Below are 24,410 nucleotides of genomic sequence, written 5' to 3' on the forward strand. Positions count from 1 at the left end.
AAGTCCACAAATCGAGCAAGTCAGTAACGCATGGTGCACCTCCGGCCTGATGCAAGCAATTATTCGACTTGGAATTGATTTATGGAATTGTTGGATGTGCTCCTGAAGGATATCGAGCTAATTTCTGTCCAACTGGAGCGTTAGAACGTCAAAATTCCCAGCTGGTTAGAGGACCATGCTCATAATGTTCCAAATGTTGGCAGCTGGGGAGAGATCTGGAGACCTTGCCACCCGAGGTAAGCTTTGGCAAGTACAAATTCAAACAATAGAAATTTTCAACGTCTGTAGGCACGCATTATTTTGCTAAAATTAAGCCGAGGATTCAATGCCATGAAGCGCAACGAAACGGGGCGTAGAATATCGTCCGTCGACATACTGCTGTGCTGTAAGGGAGAGGAGGATGACAAAGATAGGGCCGCTACTATGAAGAGAAATGGCGTTGTTGGGCCGTATGTCGGGTGACAGTCAGGTTGGTATCCCACCGCTGTCCCAGCCGGCCGCTGTGGCCGAGCGGTTATAGGCGCTCCAGTCCGGTACCGCGCTGCTGCTGCGGCCGCAGGTTCGAATCCTGCCTCGGGCATGGTTGCATGTGATGTCCTTAGGTTAGTTAGGTTTAAGTAGTTCTAAGTCTAGGCGACTGATGACCTCAGATGTAAAGTCCCATAGTGCTTAGAGCCATTTGAACCACCACTGTCCAAAGCGTCGCCAATCTCGTCTCCGTTGATCAGCGGCGCTCAGTTCGTAGCGATAATCAACAGTGAAAACCATTCTACTCCACTCAATGAGATTCCACGACAAGGATGTGTATGGAGACTGTCCGGACAGTGGCGGGATACCCGCTGACTGTCTCCTGCCATACGGTCCGACGAGGGGCTGTGGTCATGGCTGCGATTTCATTTCAGAGCTAGGATCCCTTCGGTTGTTATTTGTGGCACCCGTATAGAACATTAGCATGGCGGTACTTAGACGATATTCTACACCTCGTTTTCTTGACCTTCGTGGAAAGCCATCCTGGGCTTAGATTTCAGCAAGGTAATTACGACTTGCACATAACGCCACTTAATATTTCCCAAATCATACCTTGGCCAGCAGGATCGCCGGGTCTCACCCCAGTCGAGAACGTCGGGATTTTGTCGATCTAGTGAGCCAGGTGGACAGAATTTGGCACTATATCGCTCAGAAGGACATACAAGAACTCTGTCAATCAGTACCAAGCCGAATAACTGCATGCAAAAGGGAAAGAGGTGGATCAACGCGTTACTCACTTACTCAATCTGTGAAGCTCTTCCTCTTGAAAAATCACCCAGTTTCTCTGAAATTATAATCATTTGTTAGTCTGTACCAGTACATCACATCTATTTATTTCCGTCCCTTCGGATTATCCCTTCGTGATTTTTTTTTTTATCTTAGAGTGCGAGAAAAATTATTAGAATTAAGTAGTACCAACCATCTCACTGACTCGTTGTTCCTTGTTTCAATAAAACATCAACAAAAATATTTATTTTTTTGATCGTTAACTGCCGGACGGGATTAGCCGAGCAGCAAAGGCGCTGCAGTCATGTACTCTGCGGCTGGTCCCGGCGGAAATTCGAGTCATCCCTCGGGCATGGTTGTGTGTGTTTGTCCTTAGGATAATTTAGATTAACAGGGACTGATGACCTTAGCAGTTAAGTCCCGTAAGATTTCACACATTTTCTTTTCTTGATAGTTTACTAGACATTCTTTCTCTTTCGTCATTTTAAAACGAAGGCGGTTGAAAACTATACTGTTTTATCACCCTGCAGTTTAGATAAGTAATGATTATTCATTGACAGCTGGTACTGTTAAGAAGAAATGGTGTCAGAAACGTTGGGAAACCCTTCATTATTAGTTCTGTATCGCCTCTGAGCCCAATTCCCATTGTTTATAGCCTCAGCTTGAAATGTGGCGTGTAGGCTATGGTCCAGATCAGCGTCTAGCCTTCAGCAATCCATCCCACACCCAACGGCTTTTAGCGACACTAATATAACCTTTTTACTTCTGTTTCCAATTAGAAAATTTCAGTTCCTACAAGATTCTAAGGAATCCTCTCAAAATATTTCGCTATTTTCTAACTGTATAGATTCTGGTTGGACGAATTTAGTTTATAGCCTCGTGTATCTTTCTATCTTTACCTCGTATTTTTTCTATAAATTATGTTAAATGAAGTTTTGTATTTTACCATCCATTAACTTTTGTTGTGGAAGGAAATGAGCCGTGTCCTTTCAAAGGAACCATTCGCCTGGAGCAATTTACGAAAATCGCGGAAAACCTAGTGATCCGACCAGGATTTGAACCTAAGACCTCACGAATGCGAGGCCTCAGAGAGTTGGTAACTAGTCTTCAACGTGTGAACGCTATACGTTCAGTATATCTAGTTTTAGTCGTGTACGTCGTTGTCCCTTACTCATGAAGCAAAATTTTATATCTTTCAGATGCTCCTTTTGTAATACTCCGTGTCAGTCAGTCTGTGTATGGCAGTAAGTGTATTAATTTCTAACCAAAACTACATGTTTAATTAAACTTTATTGTGGCATTCGGCCGCGGGAACAAATGAGATCGCCGACCGAGGCGTGGAGAGGAGTGTGGGGGAGGAAGGCGGTTGATTGGAGGGGGTGGGGCGGGGTGGAAACATAGCCAACCTTTCGCAGGCCTGGCAGCCTACAACAGTGATCCTTACTCCGGCGAAAGCAGATCTGACGTATTGTCCTAGGGACTACTGACCTTTATTTGTGTTGTAGAACTCGTACCCGAATCCCGATGGATGAGAATTGGTTTCTGCACCTATTTTGACAAGAAGAAGATAAACGACAAGCGCCGCACAGAATAAAGCAAAGTGGAGTACGCAAAGCATTTGGTAATGGCTACCGCACAGTTGCTTGCTGAGGTTGGCAGTGTCGTAAGCAAGTTACTACAGGTCAGTCCAACGGCCGATAACGTACGCAACACTACTTCAAACTCCCTCTCCCCTCCCACTCTCTCCCTCCTTCTCCCACCAACACAAACATACACACCCTGCGCTTCAGAGTGTCCGCACTACAGCCCTTACACTGCGGTGTATTTGACGCGAGCGCCCTCGCCGCCTTGCGCAGGGACATCAAGTGCGAGAACCTGCTGCTGGATGAGGAGATGAACGTCCGCCTGTCGGACTTTGGCTTCGCGCGCGGCCGCATGAAGGCGCGCGACCGCCAGCCGCCGCCCATGAGCGAGACCTTCTGCGGCAGCTACGCCTACGCCGCCCCCGAGATCCTGCGCGGCACGCCCTACCGCCCCCAGCTGTCCGACATCTGGTCCATGGGCGTCGTGCTCTACGCCATGATCTTCGGCCGCCTGCCCTTCGACGACTCCAACTACACGCAGCTGCTCAAGGTCAGTCTGGGTTTCAGTGTCGCGGCAAACTTGTTATTCCTTAGACCGTCCTCCTCATGGTCAGGAGCGCTCAGCTTTGACACGTAGTGTGACGCCCGCACTCCATATGCTACCGACAGTTTGTTTTATTAGTCATGTACACTACTGGACATTAAAATTGCTACACCAAGAAGAAATGCAAATGATAAACGGGTATTCGTTGGACAAATATATTATACTAGAACTGACATGTGATTACATTTTCACGCAGTTTGGGTGCATACATCCTGAGAAATCAGTACCCAGGACAACCACCTCTGGCCGTAATAACGGCCTTGATACGCCTTGGCATTGAGTCAAACGGAGCTTGGATGGCGTGTAGAGGTACAGCTGGCCATGCAGCTTCAACACGATACCACAGTTCATCAAGAGTAGTGACTGGCGTATTGTGACGAGCCAGTTGCTCGGCCACCATTGACCAGACGTTATCTATTGGTAAGAGATCTAGAGAATGTGCTGGATAGGGCAGCAGTCGAACATTTTCTGTATCCAGAAAGGCCCGTACAGGACCTGCAACATGCAGTCGTGCATTATCCTGCTGAAATGTAGGGTTTCGCTGGGATCGAATGAAGGGTAGAGCCACGGGTCGTAACACATCTGAAATGTAACGTCCACTGTTCAAAGTGCCGTCAGTGCGAATAAGAGGTGTCCGAGACGTGTAACCAATGGCACCCCATACCATCACACCGTGTGATACGCCAGTATGGCGATGACGAATACACGCTTCCAATGTGTGTTCACAGCGATGTCGCCAAACATGGATGCGACCAAGATGATGCTGTAAACAGAATCTGAATTCATCCGAAAAAATGACGCTTCGCCATTCGTGCACCCAGGTTCGTCGTTGAGTACACCATCGCAGGCGCTCCTGTCTGTGATGCAGCGTCAAGGGTAACCGCATCCACGGTCTCCGAGCTGATAGTCCATTCTGCTGCAAACGTCCTCGAATTGTTCGTGCACATGGTTGTTGTCTTGCAAACGTCCCCATCTGTTGACTCGGAGATCGAGACGTGGCTGCACGATCCGTTACAGCCATGCTGATAAGATGCCTGTCATCTCGACTGCTAGTGATACGAGGCTGTTTGGATCCAGCACGGCGTTCCGTACTACACTCCCGAACCCACCGATTCCACATTCTGCTAACAGTCATTGGATCTCGACCAACGCAAGCAGCAATGTCGCGGTACGATAAACCGCAATCGCGATAGGCTACAATCCGACCTTTATCAAAGTCGGAAACGTGATGGTACGCATTTCTCCTTCTTACACGAGGCATATCAACAAAGTTTCACCAGGCAACGCCGGTCGACTGCTGTTTGTGTATGAGAAATCGGTTGGAAACTTTCCTCATGTCAGCACATTGTAGGTGTCACCAGCACCAACCTTGTGTGAATGCTCTGAAAAGCTAATCATTTGCATATCACAGCATCTTCTTTCTGTAGGTTAAATTTCGCGACTGTAGCACGTCATCTTCGTGGTGTAGCACTTTTAATGGCCAGTAGTGTAAAAAGTTTTATCAACCGCCCAGAAGGGGAACAGGAAACTAAGTAAATCTTTACAGGTAGAGACGGTGTGCAATGTTGTTATTTCAGTGGCTGAAATATCGATTCCACTATACTAAGAACCTGACCGTATGAGCCCATTTATCAGTACAACTTTGCACTTCCTCTGACGTGGATACATGCTCTGATTTAATTGAGAAGGTAGTCATTAAGGCCTTGAAGCTTCTCCTGAGGCAAGCTGGCTTACAAATGTTGTCCCTAGTCCTTAATATCCTGGATACTGGCGTTGGGATGAAGTTGACGTTCGATATTGTTCCACACATGTTCTACAGGGGACAGATCTGGAAATCTTGCTAACCGCTGGAGTACCTCAACATCACACAGACTCGTGCCATGTGTGGACGAGCATTGCCCAGCTGAAAAACGACTCACCATTACTGCTGCATGAGAGGTAATACGTGAGGACACAGCATGTTCGTGACGTATCGTTGTGCTGTCAGTTTTCCCCCATTCACTCTAAACCGCAGGAGGTTCGTACAAACGCAACGCCTATTGAGTCTCGTACAGATTCCCGTATGGAGGACATAGTGATAGACATTCCTGGGGTTGTGAAGCAGCTGAATGTGTCGAAAATAAATCGCCAGGTCCTGATGGGATTCCAATTCGGTCTTACAGAGAGTACTCTCCTGCATTGGCTCCTTACTTAGCTTGCATTTATCGCCAATCTCTTGCCCAACGTAAAGTCCCGATCGACTGGAAAAAAGCGCAGGTGACGCCTGTATATAAGAATGGTAGAAGGATGGATCCTCAAAATTACAGACCAATATCCTTAACGTCGGTTTGTCGCAGGATTCTCGAACATGTTCTCAGTTCGAATATAATGAATTTCCTCGAGACAGAGAAGTTGCTGTCCATGCATCAGCACGGCTTCAGAAAGCATCGCTCCTGCGAAACGCAACTCGCCCTTTTTTTACATGATATCTTGCGAACCATGGATGAAGGGTATCAGAAGGATGCTATATTCCTTGACTTCCGGAAAGCGTTTGACTCGGTGCCCCACTGCAGACTCCTAACTAAGGTACGAGCATATGGAATTGGTTCCCAAATATGTGAGTGGCTCGAAGACTTCTTAAGTAATAAAACACAGTACTTTGTTCTCGATGGTGAGTGTTCATTGGAGGTGAGGGTATCATCTGGAGTGCCCCAGGGAAGTGTGGTAGGTCCGCTGTTGTTTTCTATCTACATAAATGATCTTTTGGATAGGGTGGATAGTAATGTGCGGCTGTTTGCTGATGGTGCTGTGGTGTACAGGAAGGTATCGTCGTTGAGTGACTGTAGGAGGATATAAGATGACTTGGACAGGATTTGTGATTGGTGTAAAGAATGGCAGCTAACTCTAAATATAGATAAATTTAAATTAATGCAGACGAATAGGAAAAATAATCCCGTAATGTTTGAACACTCCATTAGTAGTGTAGCGCTTGACACAGTAACGTCGATTAAATATTTGGGCGTAACATTGCAGGGCGATATGAAGTGGGGAAAGCATGTAATGGTAGTTGTGGGGAAGGCAGATAGTCGTCTTCGGTTCATTGGTGGAATTTTGGGAAGATGTGGTTCATCTCTAAAGGAGACAGCTTATAAAACACTAATATGACCTATTCTTGCTCGAGCGTTTGGGATCCCTATCAGGTCGGATTGAGGGAGGACATAGAAGCAATTCATATGCGGGCTGCTAGATTTGTTACTGGTAGGTTTGATCATCACGCGAGTGTTACGGAAATGCTTCAGGAATTCGGGTGGGAGTCTCTGGAGGAAAGGAGGCGTTCTTTTCGTGAATCGCTTTGAGGAAATTTAGAGAACCAGCATTCGAGGCTGACTGCAGTACAATTTTACTGCCGCCAACTTTATATTTCGCGGAAAGCCCACAAAGATAAGATAAGAGAGATTAGGGCTCGTACAGAGGCATATAGGCAGTCATTTTTCCCTCGTTCTGTTTGGGAGTGGAACAGGGAGAGAAGATGCTAGTTGTGGTACGAGGTACCCTCCGTCACGCACCGTATGGTGGATTGCGGAGTATGTAGATGTAGATGTAGAACCGTGACCTGAAATCACCATGGCGCCAGAAATAACACCGCCATGCCTCTCCAAAACATTGGATGAATGGCCTCTCTCCCCACGATGCCACTGCGCCCGCTGTGATCATCCGGGGTAATGCCGAACTACGATTCATTTATTGAAAGTTTTGTAGAAATTGGAATACATTGTTCTTTCTTTAATTATGTTGATTATTATTTTCCTTTCCTGAAGACAGCGGGAGGCTGCTTAGCGGTAGTTAATGCTCCATGGCCATGGCACCGCTCCAAACGTAGCCTTTTCTGTTGAGGCGTTAACGTCATGCTCCGCATGGGACGGTAATTCCCCTGCCGTGCTGCTGCTAGTTTCCGACTTACGGTGCATAATGACATAGTACGTTGCTGGGAGTTCATTATTTGTTCTCGGCATGGCAGGCGCCATGGGGCTATGACGTACATGGTGCACAGTACGTCGATCCTCTCTTATGCTGGCCAGATATGTACAACAGGAAGCTTCACGACGATTATGCCCTCACGTTCCCGTGCAGCCCAGCATCAGACATTGCGGCATTGCGAAATCCGAAAGCGACACAAATCTGGACATTTTACGTTCGGCCAGCTGTCCAAATGGAGACCCACTGTGACGCTTGTCAGGCGCTTGTAATACTGTCTCACAGGAGAACGCCGCATCTCCGTGTGCTTCACAGTAATTACTCAACATCTGACGCTGTTCACACCCCTTATACACGCTACCATCTGGGTGTTTCACTTTTTTATCAGTTGGTGTATTTGGCACAGTTATCGGTTTTCAGGGATAAAAAGCAAGGAAAGAAGCATTATTTACAACTTGCTCAGAAACTGGACTGCACTTCTAAGGATCGAAGCAAATGGAAATGAAATTGTTAGGAAACGAACATACGACAGTATTTAACAAACGGAAGAGCTTGTAGATGAATATGAGATGGGAGATATGCTACTGCTAGAAGCAGCTGACGGAATAGATGGCATTCGCTTACAATCATTGAGTTCCTCGGTAGAGACACTTGACTGTTGACATTTGCAGTAGTGAAGGAGTAATATGCAAGATTGCAACTAGAATGACCGGGTTAGACATTGAGTTCAGAGACCAATTTGGGTTCAGATATAAGGACATGAAAGATGTGCCACCTGCGTAATGACCATTAAGAAACAAAGTACGTTCATCATAATTACTTCTAGTTTTGACTTTTAGGTCTGTCTTTACCTTATCATCAAGTGCACTTAACGTTTTTCTCCACCTTCTGCTGCTAAAATGGTCAATGCAGCTGCACTACTGAACGATCGTTCTGTCTTCATTATTTGGAATAGTTTCCAGGACAGCATTGAGAATTCACAATCGGGGAACAGCTATACTTAACAGAATTCGTCGAGGTGCATAGAAAAAGGCGGTTACCGAGACGCCAAATTCTGCAACATAAAGGGAACGTGATACTGGCTGCCTGTATGTTCAGTTTTACGCGCTGTCTCGCAACCCAGGGTAATAAGGAGTTTTTTGTATACCTGCTATTAAAGCTTAATTCGAATGACAATAAAGATGATCTCTGTGGCTTAATATGAGAAGGGCTGATTTATAGCAATAATCAAAATTTTTACTCACAACTGGCCGAACAGTCAAAACGATGTTGCATCATATGGAACTAAAATTGTTACGAAAAACGGACCAGAACGTTGGAGCCATTGACGACTAACACATGACGACATCACCGGAATACTCATCGAAATATCTTGGCACTTTGCACATACTCGGCGACCTCATTAACGTCTTCTCTTGAACATTGTTTCATTTGTGGCACGGATGTTATCATCGTCATCTTCGCTTATCCGCTCCCATCTGTATACCACCCTCATATTTTTCTTGTCTTCAACATCTATATACGTACTACGCAAGTCACAATAGGGCGCATGATGGAGAGTATATTGTGTCACTACTAGCCAGTGTCTTTCTTGTTGCACTAGCAAATGGAAATCGACAGTCTGTATGCTTCCGTATGAGCTCTAATTTCTCTTATCTTGGTTTCGCGGTCCTTTTGCGAAATGTACAATAGTGTCAGTAGAATCGTTCTGCAGTCAGTCGAAAATGACGGTTCTATAAATTTTATCATTAGTGTTTCGCGAAAAGAACTTCTTCCTGCAGGAATTCCCATTTTCGTTCAGTTCCGTAATACTAGTGTGCTGATGGAACGTGCCGATAACAAATCGAGCAGCACGCGTAGAATTGCTTCGATGTCTTCCTTTAATGCGATCTCGTGAGGGTTCAAAACACTAGAGGATTACTCAACAATGGGTCGCACTAGAGTTCTGTACGCGACGCCCTTTATAGATAAGCTACACTTTCCTAGAATTCTCCCGATAAACCGAAGTCGACCCTTCCGGTTCCCTACTACCAATCTTAAGTGCTCGTTCCATTTCAGCATCGATTTACAGTGTTACCCGTAGATACTCAGTCGACGTGACTTTATCAAAGAAGACGGCTGCTGTGACCGAGCGGTTCTAGGCGCTTCAGTCCGGAGTCGCGCTGCTGCTATGGTCGCAGGTTCGAATCCCGCCTCGGGCATGGATGTGTGTGATATCCTTAGGTTAGTTAGGTTTAAGTAGTTCTTAGTCTAGGGGACTAATGAACCCAGATGTTAAGTCCCATAGCGCTTAGTGCCATTTGAACCATTTGTATTCAAACAGCATACCATCAATACTGTATTCTGAAATTTGAAGATTGCTTCACCTGCTTATCTGCATTAACTTCCATTTTTCTACAATTAGAGCAAGGTGCCATTCATCACACCAATTATAAATTCTGTCTAACAGTAAGTCATCTTGTATCTTCCTACATTCACACAACGACGACACTTTCCTACACACTATGGCGTCGTCATCAGAAAATCTCAGATTACTGCACACCCTATCCGTCAAATCGTTTATGTACGTAGAGAACAACAGTGGTGCTATCACATTTCCCTTGAACATCCCTGACGATAACCTTGGCTGTTATGGACACTACCACCGGAACAACGAAAAAAAAATGGCGCTGAGCACTATGGGACTTAACATCTATGGTCATCAGTCCCCTAGAACTTAGAACTACTTAAATCTAACTAACCTAAGGACATCACACAACACCCAGCCATCACGAGGCAGAGAAAATCCCTGACCCCGCCGGGAATCGAATCAGGGAACCCGGGCGCCGGAACAACGTATGGGGGTCTATTATTTAAGATGTCTTAGAGACACTCACATGTCAGAGAAGATATTCCATACGCTCGGATCTTCGTCAGCAGTCCATTATGAGACACTGTTTCAATCGATTACCGGAATTCTGAAAATATGTAATCTGCTGTTGCCCTTCATAAACATCTCGCAGGGTATCGTCTGAGAAAAGGGTAAGCTGTGTTTTGCACGAGTATTGCTTTCTAAATCCTTACTGATGTATGGAGAGAAGACGAAGTTCTGTCTCAAGAATGTTTAGTATGTTTGAACTTGGAATATGTTCGAGAAATAGGCAGCAAATCCATATTAAGGATATTGACCTGTAATTTTTCAGATCCGTTCTTTTATCTTTCTTTTATACTAGTGACCCCCCCCCCCCCCCCATGAACCATGGACCTTGCCGTTGGTGGGGAGGCTTGCGTGCCTCAGCGATACAGATAGCCGTACCGTAGGTGCAACCACAACGGAGGGGTATCTGTTGAGAGGCCAGACAAACGCGTAGTTCCTGAAGAGGGGCAGTAGCCTTTTCAGTAGCTGCAGGGGCAACAGTCTGGATGATTGACTGATCTGGCCTCGTAACACTAATCAAAACGACCTTGCCGTGCTGGTACTGCGAACGGTTAAAAGCAAGGGGAAACTACAGCCGTAATTTTTCCCGAGGGCATGCAGCTTTACTGTATGGTTAATTACGATGGCTTCCTCTTGGGTAAAATATTCCGGAGGTAAAATAGTCCCGCATTCGGATCTCCGGGCGGGGACTACTCAGGAGGACGTCGTTATCAGGAGAAAGAAAACTGGCGTTCTGCGGATCGGAGCGTGGAATGTCAGATCCCTTATTCGGTCAGGTAGGTTAGAAAATTTAAAAAGGGAAATGGATAGGTTAAAGTTAGATATAGTGGGAATTAGTGAAGTTCGGTGGCAGGAGGAACAAGACTTTAGGTCAGGCGAATAGAGGATTGTAAATACAAAGTCAAATAGGGGTAATGAGGAGTAAGTTTAATAATAAATAAAAAAATAGGAATGCGGGTAAGCTACTACAAACAGCATAGTGAACGCATTATTGTGGCCAAGATAGACACGAAGCCCACGTCTACTACAGTAGTACAAGTTTATATGCCAACTAGCTCTGCAGATGACGAAGAAATTGAAGAAATGTATGACGAAATAAAAGAAATTATTCTGACAGTGAAGGGAGACGAACATTTAATAGTCATGGGTGACTGGAATTCGGTAGTAGGAAAAGGGAGAGAAGGAAACGTAGTAGGTAAATATGGATTGGGGCTAAGAGATGAAAGAGGAAGCCACCTGGTAGAATTTTGCACAGACCACAACTTAATCATAGCTAACACTTGGTTCAAGAATCATAAAAGAAGGTTGTATACATGGAAGGAGCCTGGAGATACTAAAAGGTATCAAATTGACTATATGATGGTAAGACTGAGATTTAGGAACCAGGTTTAAAATTGTAAGACATTTCCAGGGGCAGATATGGACTCGGACCACAATCTATTGGTTATGAACTGTAGATTAAAACTGAAGAAACTGCAAAAAGGTGGGAATTTAATGAGATGGGACCTCGATAAACTGACTAAACCAGAGGTTGTACAGAGTTTCAGGGAGAGCGTAAGGGAACAAATCGCAGGAATGGGGGAAAGAAATACAGTAGAAGAAGAATGGGTAGCTTTGAGGGATGAAGTAGTGAAGGCAGCAGAGGATCAAGTAGGTAAAAAGACGAGGGCTAGTAGAAATCCTTGGGTAACAGAAGAAATATTGAATTTAATTGATGAAAGGAGAAAATATAAAAATGCAGTAAATCAAGCAGGCAAAAAGGAATACAAACGTCTCAAAAATGAGATCGACAGGAAGTGCAAAATGGCTAAGCAGGGATGGCTAGAAGATAAATATAAGGATGTAGAGGCTTATCTCACTTGGGGTAAGATAGATACTGCCTACAGGAAAATTAAAGAGAACTTTGGAGAGAAGAGAACCACTTATATGAATATCAAGAGCTCAGATGGAAACCCAGTTCTGAGCAAAGAAGGGAAAGCAGAAAGGTGGAAGGAGTATATAGAGGGTCTATACAAGGGTGATGTACTTGAGGACAATATTATGGAAATGGAAGACGATGTAGATGAAGATGAAATGGGAGATATGATACTGCGTGACGAGTTTGACAGAGCACTGAATGACCTGAGTCGAAACAAGGCCCCGGGAGTAGACAACATTCCATTAGAACTACTGACGGCCTCGGGAGAGCCAGTCCTGACAAAACTGTACCATCTGCTGAGCAAGATGTATGAGACAGGCGAAATACCCTCAGACTTGAAGAAGAATATAATAATTCCAATCCCAAAGAAAGCAGGTGTTGACAGATGTGAAAATTACCGAACTATCATTTTAATAAGTCACGGCTGCAAAATACTAACACGAATTCTTTACAGACGAATGGCAAAACTAGTAGAAGCCGACCTTGGGGAAGATCAGTTTGCATTCCGTAGAAATATTGGAACACGTGAGGCAATACTGACCCTACGACTTATCTTAGAAGCTAGATTAAGGAAAGGCAAACCAACGTTTCTAGCATTTGTAGACTTAGAGAAGGCTTTTCACTGGAATACTCCCTTTCAAATTCTGAAGGTGGCAGGGATAAAATATAGAGAGCGAAAGACTATTTACAATTTGTATAGAAACCAAACGGCAGTTATAAGAGTTGAGGGGCATGAAAGGGAAGCAGTGGTTGGGAAGGGAGTGAGACAGTGTTGTAGCCTCTCCCCGATGTTATTCAATCTGTATATTGAGCAAACAGTGAAGGAAACAAAAGAAAAATTCGGAGTAGGTATTAAAATCCATGGAGAATAAATAAAAACTTTGAGGTTCGCCGATGACATTGTAATTCTGTCTGAGACAGCAAAGGACTTGGAAGAGCAGTTGAACGGAATGGATAGTGTCTTGAAGGGAGGATATAAGATGAACATTAACAAAAGCAAAACGAGGATTATGGAATGTAGTCGAATTAAGTCGGGTGATGCTGAGGGAATTAGATTAGGAAATGAGACACTTAAAGTAGTAAAGGAGTTTTGCTATTTAGGGAGTAACATAACTGATGATGGTCGAAGTAGAGAGGATATAAAATGTAGACTGGCAATGGCAAGGAAAGCGTTTCTGAAGAAGCGAAATTTGTTAACATCGAGTATAGATTTAAGTGTCAGGAAGTCGTTTCTGAAAGTATTTGTATGGAGTGTAGCCATCTATGGAAGTGAAACATGGACGATAAATAGTTTAGACAAGAAGAGAATAGAAGCTTTCGAAATGTGGTGCTACAGAAGAATGCTGAAGATTCGATGGGTAGATCACATAGCTAATGTGGAGGTACTGAATAGAATTGGGTAGAAGAGGAGTTTGTGGCACAACTTGACAAGAAGAAGGGTCCGGTTGGTAGAACATGTTCTGAGGCATCAACGGATCACAAATTTAGCACTGGAGGCCAGCGTGGAGGGTAAAAATCGTAGAGGGAGACCAAGAGATGAATACACCAAGCAGATTCCGAAGGATGTAGGTTGCAGTAGGTACTGGGAGATGAAGAAGCTTGCGCAGGATAGAGTAGCGTGGAGAGCTTCATCAAACCAGTCTCAGGACTGAAGACCACAACAGCAACAACATACTAGTGTCACCTGACCTATTTCTAGTCACTTGGAGCTTTGCAATGGGAGTGATATTCACGATAAAAACTCTTATTTATGTATATCTTCTTAAACTGTCCCCAAAAAGTTTTGCACTACTAACATATTTGCGAACGTGTGTAAGATTCGATACAATGGCAGCAAGCAGTGACTGATTAAGTCTTCGGAAACTAAGAAAGTAACTTAACTGTGTTTGTTGGAAAGGACATATCTGTGAATTAAATGTCTACTGTTGGGTAATAGAGGGTAAGCAAGGGTGAATCGTGACAGAAACTAGAAAATTTAAAATACTGGTTTTATTTTTAGTTTCTCGTTCACTCTTTACCATAATATTTAAGGAACAAAACACAGGATATATTAATTTTGTTATCTGATACATACAGAATGTAATAAAGGTTATGTACCACATGTCCCTGTTTACCCGAGTCAGTAAAAATATATCGGGACACTCACTTAGGTGAATAGGGACAGTGTTACAATAACGTATCTTCTTCTTGTAACTGTCATGTATATATTTATTAAGGAGGTATAGTAAGTCTCAGGAGAACGTTTGTACTTCTGAATGTCATTTTTTAAATACATGTCTACCAGACACAAGCCATCAGCCTCTAGACACGTTCCATGGTATCACCACTTTCCTTGTCGTCGGCACTGAATCCAGCTTCCCAGTTTTTATGATATTCTAATTGTACCATCTTCCTCTCATTCTCAGGACGATGACTCTTTTTTTCCTCCTCCTTTTTCCGATCTTCACGTTTTCTCCCTTCTGCAGCATCAGTTTCGGGAGACATTAAGTTAACTGCTCGTTCCTTCCTTCTCAATGGACAGGGGCCGATTTGTTTTCTCGAAAGAAGATCACGGATAGGTACCGAAGATGACGTGGATGCTGTCTCGTTTTCGGTGCCGGTTTCTGATGTTGTAGGAGCAGGACTATAATTGGCCGCACAACATGTTCAGCACTTTCATTTGGTGTCATGCAACCGGGAAGAAAATCATGTTCGGAGAGAACATTCTCATCGACGGATAAACACAAGTTGATCTGAATCCACTCTCAGCACTATCATCTTTCGCTACTTTCAACCAGTCTGTTTTGAATTTCTTTCCAAAAGAGAACTTGTTACTTTTCCTTCACCTTTGGTTGTTTCTAATGAAAGTACTATACTCAGTGTCATAATGCGACTTCAGGTTTTCTTACAACGTCAGTATCCAATTCGAACGCAAATCTAACACCTAAGCGTTCATTCTTCTAATTGCTTTCTGTATTCAATAGTAAACGTACTTTGTTCAAACTTCTTCTTCAGCTCGTCATCATAGACGACGGTGAAGACGTGAAGGGGGCACCCCAAATAGTTCTGCAGCATGACGTATGCTTCTGCCTTGTCGGAACGCAGTAATAGCTTTTGCGGATATCACCTTCAGCCTGACGACCCTTATCATTACCCACCTGCGAGAGAATAGTAAAAAACGAATCTGTAATATATGTTGATCCGATACAGCCTCAATTTAGGGTCCCTATTCATACGAAAAGTAGTGTGTATGATCTACAGATGTTGGTAATACTGAAATTATTTTCCATGACCATGAGAAGTACCATAACCTCATTTAATATCTCTGATTCAGAATATATCACAAATGCCCACATAATCAGAGTAACTAAGTTTAAAGAAACAAAATATTAGAAATCAAAAGTTTCCCTTCTCTTACCTTCAACAACACATATTTTTTGCGAAAAATTCAGAACACGACACTCGACTAAGACTCCGTGCATTGTAACATGCTGCCCACTTCGAGGTCTAAAGGTGGCTATTCAAGACTGCAACACTCTTCGGCTGAGGTCCTTCAGAAGTTATCCACAAGTTTCAGCTAGCTCATAGCTTGGCCATTCGGGCAGATACCGCATACCGTCCCACTTCGTTGGTTCCTGCCATCATCTATTGGTGCGGGAAAAGCGTGACCCAATTTGTTGGCTTGACTTCTAATTCGTTTTTACGCTTTTGACATGCATCATTTTAAATTTCTGTACAGTTAACGCAAGTTACCAATGTTGGCACTACATTGAAATGTTGTCAAGAACTGACTTTTAATTTAAGCAGCTTTTTAAATGTAATGTTTCACTGTTTAGTATGCATTAACTGCAAGAAGTGATATATTAGTATTAAATTTGTCTTCCAGCACGTTATTGTGCAACATGAGCGGTACGGATGCCGACTTCCATTGAGGACCCGGCATCGAAGATAACATGCTGCACCCTCTCTACCAACAAAACTTTTATTCAGTCTCGTATCTGACACCCAGTATGAACGTTCTTTCGTTGGTAACAGTTACTATAGCAATGAGGCAAATGCTTTCGCGAAGTTAAGGAATACTGTATCAACTTGATTGCTTTGATCGCTGACTTCCAGGATGTCATGTGTGAAACGAGTGAGTTGTACTTCGCATAACCGATGTTTTCGGGTTCCATACTACTTCTTCTGAAGAAGAGAAATTTGTTAACATCGAGTGTAGATTTAAGTGTCAGGAAGTCATTTCTGAAAGTATTTGTATGGAGTGTAGCTATGTATGGAAGTGAAACATGGACGATAAATAGTTTGGACAAGAAGAGAATAGAAGCTTTCGAAATGTGGTGCTACAGAAGAATGCTGAAGATTAGATGGGTAGATCACATAACTAATGAGGAAGTATTGAATAGGATTGGGGAAAAGAGAAGTTTGTGGCACAACTTGACCAGAAGAAGGGATCGGTTGGTAGGACATGTTCTGAGGCATCAAGGGATCACCAATTTAGTATTGGAGGGCAGCGTGGAGGGTACAAATCATAGAAGGAGACCAAGAGATGAATACACTAAGCAGATTCGGAAGTATGTAGGTTGCAGTAGGTACTGGGAGATGAAAAAGCTTGCACAGGATAGAGTAGCATGGAGAGCTGCATCAAACCAGTCTCAGGACTGAAGACCACAACAACAACAACAACTACTTGACATTCAGATGATGATTTTGTTCCATATACTGCATGAAGGTGTCTAGCGTAGTGCTAATTTTCGTATTCGATTGTCCTCTATTATTAAGTCATGTTTGAACCATTTATTTCAATGTCCATCAGTTCTGAGTGATAGAAAATGCTCGTATAACTCTTATTTCTCTTGCATTATCTGTCCCACTCCCCACAAAATAGCTGGAAAAGCCATTATTTTATGGAATTATATTTGTGTTTCTTTTCTGCAGTGCCGACACAACACGTTATGTATTGTGAGTCGCATAACAGAAACAAATTGCAGCCTTATGTTCAATATCTCGTTCACACTTGTCCGAGACATTACATTTAAGGCTTTCGAAGTAAATTGCCAGTTCTAATATCACATTAATGACATTCTGATTTGATCGACTAGTGTCTTTCCCTAGAAATAACACTACCTTAGTTTTCGTCACCGAGGGTGTTTCCCGAATGGATGTTTCAGCCCGCAGTGTAGTGAGTGGTGTTTTAAAACTTTCTCACGCATGGAAGTATGAAAGCCATTCATTAGAAAAAGTTTTCCGTGTCATTTATCTAAGTCGCTGGAGAGGTGCGAAACCAGTCTACGAGTGGGTTTCGTCAGCTAGGAATAACACAGTCTTTGGCTGAACATGTATTCGCTGTATTTTGTAAGCGCTAGCCGACTGACAAATTTAGCATTAGGGCGGTTAAGGTTGTAGCAGGCGTGTCCATGTGAAGTGAGCTACAAGGACATACGTCTTTCTGGGACAATAGGGGCTAGAAGCACTGTGCGGAATCTGGTGCTCTACCATGGTTCTCTTGATTAAAATTGGACGACTTTGTCCGAAGTTTATTTTCGATGGCCATTTCGCTGCAATGTCCAAGAATTTGTGATGAGAAGTTGCCTTTCGCGTAATATTCTGCTCATTTTTCAGCTTTCTTTGTGTTCGAGGGTCAATCAACATACATCTTTCATTAAGTCATGGCTCACGTTACTATCCCATTTATTTAGTATTACTATGAGGATCAGAAATTACATACGGTTCCTTTTGTTTAGCCTGCCGCTGTGGCCAAGTGGTTCTAGTCGCCTCAGTCCAGGACCGCGCTGCTGCTGCGGTCGCAGGTTCGAATCCTGCCTCTGGCATGCATGTATGTGATGTCCTTGGGTTAGTTAGGTTTAAGTAGTTCTAAGTCCAGGTTACTGATGACCTCAGATGTTAAGTCCCATAGTGCTTAGAGCCATTTGAACCATTTGAACCTTTTGGTTTGATTTGTCGATTTCTGGTCATTGCAGTCCATGTGGTCCCAAGGAGGACTTCTGTAATTTCATCGACAAGCTATCGTGTTGCTTTACTTGACTAATAATCAACCACACTCCCGTTTCTCTTTAATTATTTCTCATCTCAGTAACACGTTTAACTATTCTTGGTCAGTTACCATGTTCTCAAACTCTCATTTTAAAGTCATAACCGACGTGGGCACAATTAATTGAATACGTTATTGTAGTATTTTCATTTATTTAGTGACAACAGCAACACACATGTGGTTACAACGGTGGCGAGCCGAACACTGCAATTACACAAGCGTGAGAGGACATTAACTGAAGAGCACAACTCCAGGTAGAGTCCGATCAGGTAGAGTCCGATCATATGCTATGTCGTCCTATAATGACACGATTCTCTCTTAAGTCTGTGAGCTGAACCTTCACCTAGCACGGCGGAAGCACAAGAGAGAGAGAGGCCGCCCTGGCGCTAGCCCTCGCCCGTAGATGGCGCTTCCATTGAGCGAAGCTGGCGCCCCCACATGCATTCCCGCGCACGGCGCCAAATACCAACGTTATGGTCGTTGGAGGCGGTGTATGTAGGCGCGCAGCCACTCACTTCTGTCTTTAGCGGAATCGTTACTTATGCAAGCTGACAACGATAGGTAGTACATTATTTCTTTGCACGAATATTACAGCAAGAATAACACAGAAATTAACTGCACAGAACTTCGATACACATGCTGATCCTGAATATGTTGAGATTGACTATTGGGATTAAGGGGCTCCGGAACGCCCTATCCTTGCAATGTTAAAATAACGCTTATAAATTACATCTTTCCTCACAAAGTATTTGAGGTAGGAAGTTGAACTTTTTACAGATTATTTATTGGAATATGGGCTACAACTTAACACAGGGATTTTACAAAATTTTAGTTCAGTTATTAAAGATGATTTTTTTTAATTGTAATGAAAATTCACAACATTTTTTTTGGAATTTTTTATTTATATATTCAAAAATATACAGTTTTTTGGAAAAAGGCTGTGTTAAATTATGCAGAAGGTACTGTGTAACATTTACTGAAAGTTTGAAACAAATATGTTTGGAAGATCCTTAGAAAACATGTAATTAGTATGAGAAAATAAAAGTTTTGGGAATCGAGCGACAAAGATTGGATTAACTTTTTAGTGCATTCCAGGTCCATAGGATGGATTATCTTCATCCTCTGCAAACTCCTCCTCCAGCTTCCTCTTGTTCCTCCTCCTGTTTACTCTTGCTTGTATTTCTAGACTCTTTACAGCCCTGTCTGCAGCCCGAAGGCGTTCCTTGTCTAAAGCAAGCATCGGTCGTTCTTGTGTTCGTAGATTTTGCTACCATTTTCTTCAGTTGCAGTTACTGCAACACTGTTCCAAAAGGTGGTCATGTATGAACACTTATCACATTTCAGTTGTATTTCACTAGCAAGTGCTACGTGCTTTATTATGGAGAGTTCCAGACCAACTTCACTACAATGAATACATCTTACACAGTTTGAAAAAATTCCTTTGAGAACCGACATATCAAATATTTCATTCACATCCGATTCGCCTATAAAACATTCATAGTTTTCACTCATTGAACCAAGCTTCTTCTGTGAAGTATTTTCTTTCCCACTTTGACTGCTACGGGCAGGTGTACTTGAGAGGTTAGGTTCACTCACTTGGTTATCGTCTTTATTGTTTACAGTAATAACACATACCTTTGGCTTTCCAACATTTCTCCTTTTCTTAAAAGCCTTCAGAGGATTTCTAATAACTTTACTTTTACTCATTATTATACTTCAACAAAACAGAGACTCAAGAAACAGAATTAAATACGAATATTTTCGAGATAACGACAGAGTAAATAAACATGGAACAATCGACAATCACACCAGCGATATATATTGAACCATCACAGGTTAGCCACAACACATACTTTATCTCACATCACTAAAATGTACCTGATGAACACGGACGTTAATAATAACACCATTTGACAGCAGTTTAACAGTGCCACAGTGGGTCACGCCCATGTAGAACATATTTCAAAAAAAATTTTAAAATAGTTGTAGTCTTCGGAATTGAATAAATTATATATCTATTAAAAGGTAATAGTCTGCAGATTCAGAAAACGCAAAAAAGTAACAATTGAACTTTTCATGATTTTGAGCCTTTCCGGAGCCCCTTAATGCGTCTTGTGAACAGGTATTAGCTTATATACGATGTGGAGTATATATCTTCACTGCACGCGTACCCTCTGTAACGGAAGATTATCATATTAGTGAGCTATGAATACATCGAAAGTAATTTTGCATTGTTTAAACACAAGTTCAGCGTACACTATATCCACCGATGCTCAGCGAAAGTCTTTCGTACCTCCGAGTGTCTCGCAAAAAACAAGTCAGATCTCATTAATATTTACGAGGGTCACTCCAAAAGAAATGCACACTATTTTTTTTAAAAAAATCCATCTTTTATTATATATGTTTGAATGTTTTACAGTGTGTACATATATTCTTTAGGAACAAAATTTTCATTTCTCAACAGAATTTCCATCCCTCTCAACTGCCTTGCGCCATCTTGGAACCAGCGGCTGTATACCCACAAGGTAAAATTGTGGAACAACCTGCTGGAGTCACTGCTTGGCAGCGTGCACAAGGGAGTCATCATCTTCAAACCTTCTTCCACGAAGAGGGTCTTTCAGTTACCCAAAGAGATGATAGTCACATGGAGCTAGGCTAGAACTGTAAGGCGGGTGTTTCAGTGTTGTCCATCCGAGTTTTGTGATCGCTTCCATGGTATTTTGAATGACATGTGGCCGTGCATTGTCGTGCAACAGCAAAACATGCTTTTGCCGATGTGGTCGAACACAACTCAATCGAGCTTGAAATTTCATCAGTGTCGTCACATATGCATCAGAATTTATGGTGATTCCACTTGGCATGATGTCCACAAACAAGAGTCCTTCGGAATCGAAAAACACTGTAGCCATAACTTTTCCAGCAGAAGGTGTGGTTTTGAATTTTTTTTCTTGGGTGAATTTTCATGTTGCCACTCCACTGATTGCCTCTTCGTCTCTGCTGAAAAATGATGGAGCCATGTTTCATCACTTGTAACAATTCTTCCAAGAAATTCATCTCCACCGCTCTCGTACTGTTCCAAAAGTTCGCTGCATACCGTTTTTCTTGTTTCTTTGTGAGCCACTGTCAACATTCTGGGAACTCATCTGGCACAAACCTTTTTTAACGCCAACACTTTCAGTATTCTGCAAACACTTCCTTCCCCTAACCCAACGTAGCGTGACAATTCGTTCTCTGTGATGCGTCCGTCAACAGTCACCAATTCGTTAACTCTCTGCACGTTGTCTGGAGTGTGTGCAGTACGAGGCCTGCCGCTGCGAGGACAATCCTCAATACTGCTGAGCCCGCTTTCATCAAGGAACCTGCTTGCCCACCGACTAATTGTACTGCGAACGACAGCAGCATCTCCATAAACCTTTTTCAACCTCTTGTGGATGTTTCCCACCGTCTCGTTTTCACAGCACAAGAATTATATGACAGCACGTTGCTTTTGACGAACGTCAAGCGTAGCAGCTGTCTTGAAGACATGCTGTGACGGCGCCACTCACGGGAACTGGTTGAACTATGTTTGAAAACAAGCGGGAAGGATGTATCTATACACTGTAAAACTTTCAGACATGCAGAATGAAACCTGTATTTTCACAAAAATAGTGTGCATTTCTTTTGGAGTGACCCTCGTATTGGGTTAAAGTATTGTATACGAGGGAAATATTTTCCGGGAATTGATGCTGAAGTTATACCAGTTAAGTATGCAGATTTAATTTAAAAAATAGTAGGAAGATTACATCCAGTTTGCGGATAGGGACTTGAACTGGGCACCTTGCTTTCCTGCGAGCAGTGCTTTTACTGATCGAGCTATTTTTCCTATTTCTTTAAATCCACAGAAGTCTTATGGTAGAAATTTGGAAAGTTTAAGACAGATGCTGGAAGAAATGATACCGTGAGGCTGTCGCGAGAGTCATGCCTGGATAGCTCAGTTCTTCCATGTGATTGTGAGAAGAGAGATAGTGACGCGTCGGTGTTCTGCTTGTCGCAGCAAGTGCAGAGCAAGGTGATGTTCCCGCGGCAGCCGCGGGCGTCGGCGGCGGTGCGGTCGCTCATCACGCGCATCTTGTCGCCCGCCAGGACGCGCCTGCGCATCCCGGACATCCGCACAGACGTCTGGATGGCCCCCGGAACGGACGACGCGGCCGCCCAGCAGGTGAGCGGCCGAGGCGCCTCGTTGTACGGGAGGCAGAGTCAGTCTGCGGTTCTGATTCTGCAAGCTAGGTAAAGCCGTTCCTTGAGTGTTCCAGGGTTTGATGTCTTTGTCAGATCAGTCTGCTAAGTTACTAATCGATCTAGAGAAAACTTCTTATACTGCAGAGTGGTGCAAGGTGTCTGAAATCGCCGGAAAACAGGTGCACACGTGAGCAAATACGAGCAGTATATACTGTGATTCAGCTGACTCTACCGATCGCTTTTATGCTACCCGCAATGGCTTTAAAAACCACTCAAAAGAGTTTCATATTCTCTCGCTCGCTATGCACAAACTATTAGTCCTACAGAAACAATGAACTGGGCCTATTTGTAGGAAATTTAATGAAGTTAAATTTTTTGCTGGGATGCGTTTTCGCTGGAGGGCACGATTTTCGAGTTATTCAAGAAAAACGCGTTTGGAAGTAACTTTTGTACGTTTTTCTTGAATAATTCGAGAACTATGGCCTCTTGCGCAAACATATCCCAGTACAAATTTTAACTATATACACTCCTGGAAATTGAAATAAGAACACCGTGAATTCATTGTCCCAGGAAGGGGAAACTTTATTGACACATTCCTGGGGTCAGATACATCACATGATCACACTGACAGAACCACAGGCACATAGACACAGGCAACAGAGCATGCACAATGTCGGCACTAGTACAGTGTATATCCACCTTTCGCAGCAATGCAGCCTGCTATTCTCCCGTGGAGACGATCGTAGAGATGCTCGATGTAGTCCTGTGGAACGGCTTGCCATGCCATTTCCACCTGGCGCCTCAGTTGGACCAGCGTTCGTGCTGGACGTGCAGACCGCGTGAGACGACGCTTCATCCAGTCCCAAACATGCTCAATGGGGGACAGATCCGGAGATCTTGCTGGCCAGGGTAGTTGACTTACACCTTCTAGAGCACGTTGGGTGGCACGGGATACATGCGGACGTGCATTGTCCTGTTGGAACAGCAAGTTCCCTTGCCGGTCTAGGAATGGTAGAACGATGGGTTCGATGACGGTTTGGATGTACCGTGCACTATTCAGTGTCACCTCGACGATCACCAGTGGTGTACGGCCGGTGTAGGAGATCGCTCCCCACACCATGATGCCGGGTGTTGGCCCTGTGTGCCTCGGTCGTATGCAGTCCTGATTGTGGCGCTCACCTGCACGGCGCCAAACACGCATACGACCATCATTGGCACCAAGGCAGAAGCGACTCTCATCGCTGAAGACGACACGTCTCCATTCGTCCCTCCATTCACGCCTGTCGCGACACCACTGGAGGCGGGCTGCACGATGTTGGGGCGTGAGCGGAAGACTGCCTAACGGTGTGCGGGACCGTTGCCCAGCTTCATGGAGACGGTTGCGAATGGTCCTCGCCGATACCCCAGGAGCAACAGTGTCCCTAATTTGCTGGGAAGTGGCGGTGCGGTCCCCTACGGCACTGCGTAGGATCCTACGGTCTTGGCGTGCATCCGTGCGTCGCTGCGGTCCGGTCCCAGGTCGACGGGCACGTGCACCTTCCGCCGACCACTGGCGACAACATCGATGTACTGTGTGGAGACCTCACGCCCCACGTGTTGAGCAATTGGGCGGTACGTCCACCCGGCCTCTCGCATGCCCACTATACGCCCTCGCTCAAAGTCCGTCAACTGCACATACGGTTCACGTCCACGCTGTCGCGGCATGCTACCAGTGTTAAAGACTGCGATGGAGCTCCGTATGCCACGGCAAACTGGCTGACACTGACGGCGGCGGTGCACAAATGCTGCGCAGCTAGCGCCATTCGACGGCCAACACCGCGGTTCCTGGTGTGTCCGCTGTGCCGTGCGTGTGATCATTGCTTGCACAGCCCTCTTGCAGTGTACGGAGCAAGTATGGTGGGTCTGACACACCGGTGTCAATGTGTTCTTTTTTC

At 44.1% G+C, this 24,410-nt stretch overlaps 1 protein-coding gene across 1 annotated transcript in view; it reads left to right on the forward strand.

Annotated features, from left to right (window-relative positions):
* Positions 1-22,667, forward strand: part of LOC126195734 (testis-specific serine/threonine-protein kinase 4-like) — a 263,443-nt gene extending 240,776 nt beyond the window's left edge. Inside the window, exons 5-7 of the mRNA XM_049934362.1 lie at positions 3,111-3,387; positions 22,292-22,456; positions 22,551-22,667. Of these exons, the coding sequence (XP_049790319.1) occupies positions 3,111-3,387; positions 22,292-22,456; positions 22,551-22,667 (559 nt within the window). The remainder of the gene's footprint in view (positions 1-3,110; positions 3,388-22,291; positions 22,457-22,550) is intronic.
* Positions 22,668-24,410: the final 1,743 nt, after the last annotated feature.

This window comes from Schistocerca nitens, chromosome 7 (genome assembly GCF_023898315.1).
Source record: "Schistocerca nitens isolate TAMUIC-IGC-003100 chromosome 7, iqSchNite1.1, whole genome shotgun sequence".
NCBI lineage: Eukaryota > Metazoa > Arthropoda > Insecta > Orthoptera > Acrididae > Schistocerca > Schistocerca nitens.